General features: G+C 36.9%; 1 protein-coding gene across 2 annotated transcripts in view; it reads left to right on the top strand.

Annotated features, from left to right (window-relative positions):
- Positions 1 to 11,604, top strand: part of RAB12 (RAB12, member RAS oncogene family) — a 31,094-nt gene extending 19,490 nt beyond the window's left edge. The window contains exons 2-6 of one of the 2 annotated variants that reach the window (XM_033087544.1): positions 60 to 120; positions 6,500 to 6,638; positions 8,599 to 8,688; positions 9,320 to 9,424; positions 10,404 to 11,604. In XM_033087544.1, the coding sequence (XP_032943435.1) occupies positions 60 to 120; positions 6,500 to 6,638; positions 8,599 to 8,688; positions 9,320 to 9,424; positions 10,404 to 10,520 (512 nt within the window). In that variant the 3' untranslated portion in view covers positions 10,521 to 11,604. The remainder of the gene's footprint in view (positions 1 to 59; positions 121 to 6,499; positions 6,639 to 8,598; positions 8,689 to 9,319; positions 9,425 to 10,403) is intronic. The other variant, XM_033087545.1, reaches the window with a different exon arrangement.
- The last annotated feature ends 972 nt before the right edge of the window (positions 11,605 to 12,576 follow it).

Genomic DNA, 12,576 nt, shown 5'->3' with positions numbered 1-12,576 from the left:
TTTTGTGACAGATTGCATCTTTATTGTTTTTGCTTCATCTTCATTTGTTTTATTTACAGGTGTTGACTTTAAAATCAAAACTGTAGAACTAAGAGGAAAGAAAATTAGATTACAGATCTGGTGAGTGGAGAATCTGCACCCATTAATTGCCCTATGTGTTTAACAACCCATACGCTTGTCTAATAAAATTAACCATTTGAGCTGGTTTGCCTCTCCTACTTTTCCTCTCCTTTGCTCATGTTTAAATAAAATGAACAGTGAGAGGGCGAATTTAGAAAAGTACTTATTTCGCGCTCCATTTGCACATGGGGAGTTGTGGAAAGAAGAACGTTACTTTAATGATAGTTTGGAGCCTTTATGCCTCTATTTTCAAATCATTTGAGAAAACTGTCATCACTAAAATGATTGCTAAGATGATTGTCTTCATGTTTTACAAGTTATTTTGTTTGATAGTATTCAAAGAAAGTCCAGTATGTTTCTAACCAGATTTGCACAGTTTTAAGGCAGATCACCCACAGACAGTTCGGGGCTGTCCTTGGTGGCACAGTGCCCCATTAATGCCAACTGAGAATGAATCCACAGCCCCTTTTCTCACGTTATAATCGTATGAGAGACCAAACCAGCTGTGTTACAGCTGTGTCCAGCTCTAAGAGCTTTCTGTTGGCTCTCCGCAGCCCACAGGAGGGCATTCAAAAACCCATCTATGGAGAAAGGATCAGGTCTGGTGGTGGTTTAAAAGTAACTGCTGAGGTGTTCTGAGAATGCCCTTTTGTTTTTAACGGCACAGCTGCAGTGTACTCAGCTTACTAACTCCTCTCGGCAGGTCAACCTCAGCTCTGAGTGTTTGTCCACCATGTGTGTGTTTGCTTTCATCTGCGTTAATTGCTGCCTCATCTATGGCATCATCGGTCACCTAATGCTTGAGTGTTAGTGCCATGCCTTCATTCTCCATCCGTGCCGTGTCCCTGTCTGGGGCACGGCTGCAGCCGAACCAGCATCGCTTGCCCACTGGAGGGGTCTGAGGTAATGTCTTCATTTGGTCATCTGTGACTATATAACCCACTGTAAGGGTTTGTTGGGTTTCGTTGAGTTTTTTGTTTCATGTTTTTCATTTTTGTATTTTGGTTTTTGACTTGATTATAAAACATTAACAGTCTTGCCTAAATTCTTGATAAGAAAAAAAAATGGGTATTTCTTATTAGCCCATGATTGGAAAGGCAGCCCATTTTTTGAACTCTGGAAATGGCAACAAAGTATCTTTTACATGAGCTATTGTTTCTAAATGTAAGCTCTTTAATGTAAAGACCATCTTTAAAAGGATTCAGGGTATGTCCACGTCTGTACATAGCATAGCACCTGTGGGTGAGATACTTTTTGATGGAGCTTACCTCGCAAAGGAGATATAGCTAATACTAGAATGTTTGTGAAGCTTGCTTAGTGGATGACAGCAGGGTCTAAATGACATTGTGGCCTGTCTAAAAAGACATACCTTAATTAATGTATTAATACTATATAGTTTTCATCTCAGGCAGTAGTAATCTGATATACAAAAGTGTGTCCAAATGTCCCTGGAGCTCTGCCCACTGAAGTCTGTGCTGGTGACATTGGATACTTCTGGAATCTCACTTCAGTGCCTTTGAATGTGATCTAAGAAGGCCCTACATTATGAATTCCAGTCCCCGGGGGAAAGTATGATAGTGCAGTTCTGAGAAATACATGGGACACCCGGAAAATACTTCTCTCTTGGATATAAAAGCATTCCCCCAAATAACTCCTTCTCTGCTTCTCCTTGGTTCATCACTCCTCAAACTTCGTCTTCAAATTTTTCAAAACTACAACACTGGTGAAAAATATAACTGAGGGGGGGAAAATAAGATTCATTGAATTTATTGAAAGGTCGATTGCAAGTTTCGTACAGGGAACATCCCAGCATTTCAGATAGGAAGTAGGCTTGTCTCATTCTTGTTTTCCAGTAGGTAGAAAGGAAGTATTGAAGTCATGGTTCATTATTTAAAGTCATACGTAGCTTATTTTGGAGTTAGCAGCACTCCTTGTGCTGTTGCCGTTGTAATTTGCTTTGTCGTGGGCATGTTGTCATCACTGTCAGCAGTTGGTGGCATAGGAGGAGCCAATGTAATTGGAAAGAGCTCTTCAAAGAGACTGCTGATAATGGCTGTGCTCCGTGTTTAGTCAATGCATGAGAGCACTGCTAGTCGGTTTTCATAGAGAGGTGTTGTTAGAAGAAGTGCATTTTTTTCTTGATGATTTCTGGGTGTAGCCAATCTAAGAAAATAATGTTTACTGTAGATTCCTAACAATTTAAGGCACCAAAAGCTACAGCTGTCATTGTCACATTTTTAGGTCACATGTTATGTCATTGCCTCATTTTTCAGTTCCTTGATTATCTGTGGTGAGAAAAAGGACCATTTTCACATCTCTGTACTTAAAATGTTTCTACGTGACTAAAATTAAAATGTATCTACTAGAATATAGTTTCATGAATTTAACATCCAAATGCTACCCTGGAAGTTATACACAGTGACTTAGAGTCATGGAGTTGAAATGGACTTGAAGCCACGAAATCTGTGTCCTACCTTTAGGCAAACGTAGAGTTAAAATGAGTCATATGAGGACCCGTCATTCTGTTCATGTGCCAGTCTTCACTGTTGGGGAATTTGGTTTTCACCAGCATTCCTATAGTGACATCAAACTCCTTTCATTCTGTGCTTGGAAGAGGCGGAGCATTTCATACACTAATTGGTTCTTGCCCTTCAGATTAGTAATTGTGTCACTTAACTGGATATATTAAATGCAACAAATAAGAATCTTTGCATTTTCAAAACATCATTGTATTACCAAATTGAAGAATTAGAAATTACAAGAAATTTTCAATTTGCACCAAAAGCAGAGAGAGAAATAATAGTAAGATCACATGCTAGCTGCACTAAATGATGATTTAGCTGACATTAATAAACTGCAAATCTAGAAATCAGCTCTTTATTACTGCAGTGAAAATTCAGATTCATGGAGGTAAAAAGAGGAAATATTAGGATGTTGCATCTTTATAGAAAGATAAAACGTGATCAGATTGGTACTTATCTAAATTTTTGGAAAGTGGAGACTTGTATGGGATTTATATGGTACTGGCATATAGTAGGTATTTAATAAATACTTACTGAACTTACCGACATTTCATTTATCCTGTTGACCACATATGATAGCAGATAATTTAGTAGGGAAAATAAGTCAATAAACTTCTGAGAGAAATAGAAAATAAAAATTTTCACAACCCAAATATTTTGGGAATATGGCATAGTCTCTCAAAGGAAGATGCTTTTATAGCTCAAGCATTCAGATTCAGGCACAAGAAGATGGAATTTAAGGATTGGCCTTAAATGGAGAGTAGTGAACTAGTTTATGTTTCCTCATTGGGATTTTTATAAATTAATTTGCTCATTTATTTGTGTTGGAATGATTGCCTCAGATTTTGCATTTCAAGGTCTCTGTCTTCTTTTTGTGTGTCTGACTTAAAGCCAACAGAGACAGCTAACTTCTTAATGTTTCTAAGATCCCTAAGTATGCTATTCATGCAACAGGGTTTTTTAAAACTACATCACAAATGCCTTTGATTGTTGGATTTTTATTAAAACTACTTTAGAGATCTGTACAACATTGTGCCTATAGATAATAATAGTGTATTTTACACGTACAAATCTCTCGAGGGTAGATCTCATGTATCTTTCCACAATAAAATAAAAATAATTTTTCAAACACTTCTGTTATCTCTAATTTCTCTGTTCTTGAGCCCCCAATTTCTAGATTCTAATTCGTTGAATGTGTATAGAAATGAATGTGAAGCTTAATTTTACTTAAAGATTTATTAAAGCACGTAATTCCCAAAATGCTCAATGAAGATCTTATATCTGATTGCTATTTAAATTTGTGCAGCTATATTGTGCTAACCACAGATTTTAGAGTAGAAAAATGTGTTATTTTTGCTTTTTAAAGAAACGAGTGTGAGATGCTCTTGATAGTATTCAAATATTGTTTAGAACATTAAAAATATTTGATCAAATCCTAATGTGAACAAGCCACAACTTGAGATAGGATGGCAAACCGTACTCTGAAAGATTTAACTCTTTATTGGTTTGATAATATTAATTATGCCTCCAGAAATAATTTTATTCATTGATTCCTGATTTAAATGAAATGGTATTGAATCCTGTGCACCTCTCTTGAAGGTGCTTATTAGTGTGACCTTTAAGTTGTTTTTAGAAATCCTGAAGAATTCGGTCCCCATCTATCACATTCAGTTTTCCAGTTCTTTGACAGTTCTAAGTCAAAAAATAAAGTTTATTTTGCCTCGAAGTGGCATCAACTTTCTACATTTTAGACATGTAGCTTTTTGTTCAGCACATGTTTATTGATGGCCTGCTCTGGGCCAGGTACACTGCCGGACACTGGTGGACAAAAGCAGACCAGTCTTGGCCATCCTGGCCCTTCCAGTTGAGGGCAGCAGGGGATTCTTACATCCTCTGGAACAAAGCAAATGGTTTTCCTTTTATGTGAAAATGAACTTGCCAAGGAGCTTTTTTGTTTGTTTGGCATAATGACAGTAATGTGAACTAATTGATGGCAAGTCCAATCTGAATGAAGCCATAAAGTATAGAGCCATTGCCAAAGGTTGTTTTAAGGACACAGTCCCACAAGGTATACCTCAAGGGAAGTGGAATTTGGAAAACATTGCACACTGTGTCCCCCTCTTGGAAACTCATGCTATTCTGCTATAGGCTTTGAATAGCCTTGCAGTGAGGAACCTTATTTTTGCTATTCCATTGCCCCTAGCTTACTTCACCATTACTCACCCTGGCTCCTGGGAGTATTCCAGGAGTTATGTTTTTTGGGAAAAGCTAAATTATAGATCATCTTTCAAGAAATTGTTTTCCTGATCAGAAGCCCTGCTCTGTTGAGCCTCATTTGTCTCAAGCAGTTTCTTGGCTTACTAGATAGAGAAAATAGGTCTCAGCCAGCTTCTGAATACTATTCGTGTGCTTATGTCACTCTTCATGCTGAAATATCAACCTCCCCCTGGAGAATAAGAAGTTCTTAGATTTCTAGAAGAATTAAGAAAATAACAAGACCAATTCTATAGCATTTTTCATTAGTGGGGGATTCTTACCAACAAAATCACATATTAGCTATTGAGGTTGGTTAAAGGAGAGTTGTGGGTTTAAATAAATAGTTTAAATTATTGTCCATACATTTTTCTTTGTTGATAACTGCCCTTCCATAGAGGGTGTTACACTTTCCGCCTTTTTTCACATCAGGAAACAGCTCAGTTCAGAAAGATTGAGTTCTCCAAAGAAGCAAGAATAGTCCAATAGATACTTGGAGTCTTAAGGACACTGCCCTGGCCCCGTTTACTGGAGCAGAACTTACCAGAAACAGTTCTTGTCCACCCCCAGATAGGATTTGAGTCAGTGTTTTTGAGGAAATTAGGGAAATAACATACATGTCTGTTAATACACCATTTTATAGAAGCAAAATACTCAGAAAAAGCAACTTGAGCATAATACTTTATGATTTAAAAATAGAACAGTTTAGCATCATCCCACTACCTGATTCTTTGTTCCTCTTTTGCTGTTCCTCTTATGTTTCCCCGAAAATAAGACCGATCTGGACCATCAGCTCTAGTGCGTCTTTTGGAGCAAAAATTAATATAAGACCCGGTCTTATTTTACTATAATAAGAGACTGGGTATTATAATATAACATGTAATACAATACTGGGTCTTATATTAATTTTTGCTCCAAAAGACACATTAGAGCTGATGGTCTGGCTAGGTCTTATTTTCGGGGAAACATGGTATTCTTTCATAACAATTTTCCTCACAGTGTAGTAAATTGGGGACTTAGAGCCTTCTAGAACAAAGTGTATGGTTTTGTGGGGGAGATAGGTGTGGTCAAGTGCACTTATGTAGTTTATGGTATTAATTACCTTATACTTTTATAATTTTACTCTACAATGTCAAAAAATTAATTACAAAGCTACTGTTAGCTTAAGTGGGCCACTTAGGTACAAGTTAAGAAATCAAAACTTACTTTTATGCTTAATGATATTTCTGTATGAGTTTTCACATTGGAAAAGCATTTCATTTGAAAAAAATTAAGATTTTGCTATGTACAGAATTTTAGCATCTTTTAAATTTGTGGGATCTACCTTATCCCCCCTTTTACGACTTTTTGTCATGAAAAATTCTCATTTTCTTATTTTCAACATATTGGTTTGAAAGAAATTGGGACTTCACATTTTTGTTTAAGGGTTTAACTAGCTCAGAAACTCTGTCCTCACTGATAATGAATATGCAGAGACAAGAGAAGTTGCCTGGTAACTTGAAGGAAGTAGCCCGGTGGGGCCGCCCTCCCTGTTTGCATTGGAATGTGGAGTTGCTTACTATGGTTATTGTTGGGGAACTGATTTTTTTGCTGCTGTTTCTTAGGGACACAGCAGGTCAGGAGAGATTCAACAGCATTACCTCAGCTTATTATAGAAGTGCCAAGGGGATCATATTAGTATATGATATTACTAAGAAGGAGACATTTGATGATTTGCCAAAATGGATGAAGATGATTGATAAGGTAGGTGTTGTGTTTTCTATTCAGGTTGAACTCTGTGGGTGTTTCCTTATAAAAGGAAGGAGGAGAAAATGTGTTTATGAAGCTTGCTTTTACATACTAAACATCATTTAATCCATATTACAACAGTCAAAGTAGGTGTATATTCCTGTTACCCCAAACCAGCTTATAAATAATAAAATCAGGATTTTGATTCTGGTACCATGGGCTGTCTGACTTTAAAGCCCAAACATGTTCGTTCCGTTCAGCACTGTCGGGCTGCTTCCATGGAATTGGATGCGGGGCGTTCTTGTTTCTGCAGAAAGTTCACTTGGACATGCATTTTGTGAGTGTCCACAGAGTAACAACCTCTAGGAGATGGCCTTCTCCATGGTACCTGTGGACACTACAAGGACCTCAGCCATTCACTGGACATCTACCCTTAAAATTGTAGATGTCCTTTATTTCATTTCAAACAGGAGAAGATTTTACCCTGTGGCTTATGATCGACTATATATAGATAACCTGTGCACATTTAGAAGACAGCAGTGGGGGGTGAGATGTGGTGGTGGTATGTATACAAGTGACAATATTTTGAGAGTTTTCTTTCCTTTATACAAAATTTGATGTTTAGTTCCTTTGCATAGCAAGCACATTTAATATATTATAAATTGGATTTTTGTTTGCAAATTGTGTTAATCCCATGTGTTAGATAATGTCGGAGAATGTTTATTTGCCAGTTTTACCAAGCCTATTATCAATGTGTGTTGTGCCTCTTTCAAATGTGTTAGGGACAAGGGACATGGATGGATGGGACCTAAGGCTGGCCCTGCCCTCAGCCTGCTCCCACTCAGCAGTTCGTCATGCCCGGGCTCTGGGCTTTGTGATGGCGTGTTGCTGGAGTGATTCCTCCCATGCTAAAGCCACAGAGTGTACTAAGTAAATTAGAAAGGGGCAGTCCTCATTGCTGGTTCAAATTTTCAGAATGGAACGAATTTAAAACCGAAAACAATGACCTTAACCCTCGATACTTCAGTTTGTTAACCTGTTGAGGTTTAGTGTTCTCCTCCCTTTCATACTTGACTCTTTTTATCTTTTTTTGAGGAAGTACTGTCATTTCTTGAGTGCTTACTGTGTACCAGGCACTGTACTTACTCCACACCAGCCTGTTACTCTCACCTGTACGGTACTGATAAGGAGACCAAGACCCTGAATAACTTGGCCAAGGTCATGCCATTCAGATGCCGTTTGCTGCAGGCTATCTCAAGTAATTTTCTGGAATACGTAAAATCAAATGAGTTATTTAAGAGATTTTAACCTTTTTAAAGAGAAATTCTATTGTGCCTATATTTTAAAACTTAGAAATGTAGCTGACTCTTCCTGCTTATAAAATTAATGCTGCCTCCTTATTACAGAAAATTTGGAAAATCAAGAAAAGCACAAAACTAAATTTTTAAAATCTGTAATTCTGCCATCCTGAAAAATCTAATTGGATTCCTACTCCGTTTAGTGTTACAGCCTGCTTATATCACTAAATATTCTATCATGAAGGCCTTCCTGTGTCATTCAGTGTTCTTCCAAAGCATGTTTTGTTTTGTTTCGTTTATGGCTGCATTCTTTTATGTACTTATTTCATTCTTTATCTGTTTTGTTGGACTTTCAGGTTTTTTGATTGATGATCATTTTAAGTATAGAGCTTTGCCTGTATTTGAATCACTTCCTTAGGGTAAATTCTAAGGAATTATTGGTCAAAGACTAAGAACACTGGCTTGTAGTGCCTTTTACCATGTTGCTTTCTAAAATGTTGTGAGTCCTATAAGACCTGTCATATACACGATCACCATTCCTGCCTGGGACAGGGGGATCCTCAAAGATTTGTGGAGTGAATGAACAAATGATTGAAAAATAATTGGATTGGTTTACATTTCCTGTCAGCATATGACAATGCCATCTTTGAAATGCAGCTTTTTTTAAAATTCCACAGTATGCTTCAGAAGATGCAGAACTTCTCTTAGTTGGAAATAAGTTGGACTGTGAAACTGACAGAGAAATCACCAGACAGCAAGGTGAAAAGGTGAGAGAAATAAGGGGAGCAGAAAAGAGAAGTCACAGTTCCCACACTTTGTACATTTGTCAGTGGATACGCTTTCTTATAATAAATTACTTATTTTTTAAATTGTAAAATAATTATACATTTATCACTTAATCACATCCTTCTCATATGTTTGCTCTTTTCAAGTTTCTGCTCCCTTAAATTCATTTTGAAATGGAAGCAAAAAACCATGTTTAGTATATGCTGCATTATTATCTAACCTGACATTTTATACAGAGAAACATTTTTTTAAAGTGTAAAATTGCTTTTATGGTTTTCTCTTACTCTAATGTATTTTAACCTTACTTGGCGAAGCAGTGATATTCACATTTTAAATGTCAGATACGTTAGTTTTAGAAACTTGGGCACGTAATTTAACTTGAAGGTCTCAGTATCACCGTTGGGATATGTTTTGTTATTTACTTATAATGTATGAATTTGCCGTACTTGTGAACTTTATAGTTGAGTGTCAACAGCACTTTACAAACCTTTAGTGCACCCCTTTCCTTAAAGCTGAAGCCCTACAGGTATGCCTCCCCCAGTCATAGGCCTCATGCTCGTATGTTAGATTACATTGCACCCCACACAGAGAAAAAATAATTTTTTGTCTTAGTTTGCACAACAGATTACTGGGATGCGGTTCTGTGAAGCAAGTGCCAAGGATAACTTCAACGTGGATGAAATATTTCTGAAACTTGTTGATGACATTCTGAAGAAGGTAAAAAATAATAATAATCTACATCATGAAAATATTTCATCTGAAACCTTTAATTTTTTTTTTATTTCTTGGTTGCAAATTTTTTTATTTTGAAAGGGAAGTACCATAGTTTCTCTCAGCCTTAAGAACCAGGTGAAGTTGTCCACTCTGCCAGAAGTCTCCAGCTTGCTGTTAGTGGCAGCTATTTCCCTGCCAGTAGTTTTCAGTGTCCTTGGTGTTGATGTCAGTATATTTGCTGAGCCTTATACACATTTTGGTGGAGTGACTGAAGCCAGTACAATGTGCCGTGTTTATTTGAGATTTACTTTTCCTTTTCTCCTGTTTTCCCACAAAGATTAAGTTAGATACAGATGGTGAAGACCTAGTGGAATGTGCAGGTATCTTAGCTGAGAAGCCCCTGGTTCTTGCCTCACTTGGTGCTCTTGTCTCTAGCGGGAGCCTGATTCCAAGGCCTTTCCATCATGCTAAGTGCCAGGAAAATTGCTACAGCAGCGATTTCTTCAGGCATCTTTAGGCTTACATTCGGAGATTTTTTTACTAAGAACTTTGTTATTATGACATATGATCTGCTCAGTTCAAACATAATTCAGAAGCTTCTAATAAAATGGTTGTTTATATACTTGCCAAGAGAGGTTATTTCTTTCTTTAGTAATCATATAACCCCTGAGAATGCAGAACAGTTTTTTCATTTGTTAATGCACTAAGTTTCCATTATAGTTGGTTATGAAAGTACATGTTTGAAGTGCATCTTGTCTCTTCCACCACAGGGTATGAAGTAGGCTGGACAGTGTTTGTGTTATGATGCACCTTGAACCTGGTTTTTGTCTTTTGGCTCAATATTTGAATGTCTAATTAAACTTTGATGATTGGAGAGCTTTATATAAAAATGCTTTGTTCTTATGTAATTGTAGGATTTGCAAAGTACTGATGTATATACATTGTATTGTTAAAATGTATTTGTCTTTTCTTTATCCTGAAGATGCCCCTGGATATCTTAAGGAATGAGTTGTCCAATAGTATCCTCTCATTACAACCAGAACCTGAGATTCCACCAGAATTGCCTCCGCCAAGACCACAAGTCCGAAAATGCTGTTGATTCGCTACTTTGAAGACAAAGTGGAAATAATTCCTGAAAAGGGGAAAATGTTCTATTATGCACTACAATCATTTTGACAATTCCTTTCGCACTTTGTAATCCAAGTCAGAGCTATACACTAACTTGTAAATATGCAAATAAGCAATCCTGGGTAAGTTTTGGTTATAAATTACATATTTCCCTCCAAATTATTATATTTCATTCATTATCCCAGTGTCTAGTGTACATACACTGGGAAACATAGTACTTCTAATATGAAGAATGGGAGAAATGAAAGGTATAATGTTTCTTGAAATAAATGTCCTTGTTAATTATATTATGAGGACAGAAGATATTCTGATAAGAAGAAAGATTGTGGTGCTTTGCTTACTGTTTTAAAGAAAATTTGTAAAACTGAAGACTTTTGGGGGGAAATACTATCTTAAGTGCTTTTTTCCTTTATTTACAAGACCTTATCCCCAGCTGTAGCATCTTTGAAGTATCGGAGTGTTTCTGCCACAAAGCAAAGCTCCATTCATAGCCGTCATTGAAGGTTATTTATTAATGTTATGTAATGGTAGGATATTCCTAGTTAGAGGATAGGATTTGACTTGGTTCTGAGGCCACAGGGTCTCTCTCATGGTTTCCAAATGGACATACCTTATGCTTTTAAGAACTGAAAGATTCAATAAAGAAAGAAATGTTTTTGGAACTATAGAGGAAGATTTTAAAACAACGCTGCTGTCCTAAACAAATCCTGTTTAAAGGAATTTTAAATAGATACATTTTACTATATCAAAGAACATTCATGTATTTGCCTAAACATTCTATATCTTTGTAACGATAAAACTTCGCCCCTTTATGATGAAGCTTATTCCTCCTATTAAGCCTAGACTGTGTTCAAATTTTTTTTTTTTGGTCTGATAATGAATTTGTGAACTCTATCTTTGGTATATCTTTTATTAAACTGCACTGTTTTGTTTAGTCAAGATAAGTAATTACGTATTTGAATAACTTGGCGTGTCTTGAGTGTTGTGATATGAAAAGCATTGTGGTCTTTCTACACTAATGAAGTGCAAATAAAATTTTGTATTTATGAATGACAGTTGAGTTGCCACACTTGTTTGTATAATTATAAACTGAATAACTGACAACATTCTTCATAAACTCCACTTCTTAATCTTTTGACTGTTTCAGACAAGAAAAATACAGTGTACTTTGCTGTGGAAAAAATAACTTGGTAGTTTCTCAAACAGTTAAACAGAATACAATATGACCCAGCAATTTTGCTTCTGCCAAATTTTTTTTTGCCAAAAAAAATTGAAAACAGGGACGCAAAGAGATACTTACACACCGGTGTTCATTACAGCATTATTCACAATAGGCAAAAGGTAGAAACATACCAAAATAGCCAACAATAGATCAATGGATAAACAAGTGATATGTTCAAACAATGGAATATTATTCAGCCATAAAAAGGAGATTCTGACACATGCTATAACAGAATGAACCTTACCATGTTAAGTGAAATAGGCCAGTCACAAAAGGACAAATACTCTGATTCCATTTATATGAAGAACCTAGAGTAGTCAAATACACAGACACCGAAAAAAGTGGTGGTTGCCAGGTCCAGGAGGGTGGACCTGGCAGTCGTGATGGTTGCACAATAATAGGAATGTATGAGTACTTAATGCTCCTGAACTGCATTTTAAAATGGCTAAATATATATCATGTCAAAAAATGTTTCTCTTTCGTACCCGTGCTGCCAGAGAGCAAGCACAAAATGTCTAATGTAAGTACCATTTGTCATCCAACAGTTATGGATTGTGCCAACAATTTACCTATTATCTTTCCTCCACACCCATTGTCTGTGCTCTGCCCCTTGGGCTGGGACTCTAAAGGATTTGCTAGACCCTCCTGCTCTTCCTGTTAAACCTGCTGATAGGAGAAACTTGAGGGACTTGCGAGAAGACAGGAAGGGGTTGACTGGCCATGTTTCCGTTCCTCTCTGCCCCCTGTGGTAACATCTAACAGTCGGCTTTAGCTTCCAACTTCTTGTGGCCGCCCAGCTCCAGCC

The sequence above is a fragment of the Rhinolophus ferrumequinum genome, chromosome 19 (assembly GCF_004115265.2).
Source record: "Rhinolophus ferrumequinum isolate MPI-CBG mRhiFer1 chromosome 19, mRhiFer1_v1.p, whole genome shotgun sequence".
Lineage (NCBI taxonomy): Eukaryota > Metazoa > Chordata > Mammalia > Chiroptera > Rhinolophidae > Rhinolophus > Rhinolophus ferrumequinum.
The sequence above is the reverse complement of the archived record's forward strand: the minus strand, read 5'-3'. Positions and strand labels throughout refer to the sequence as shown.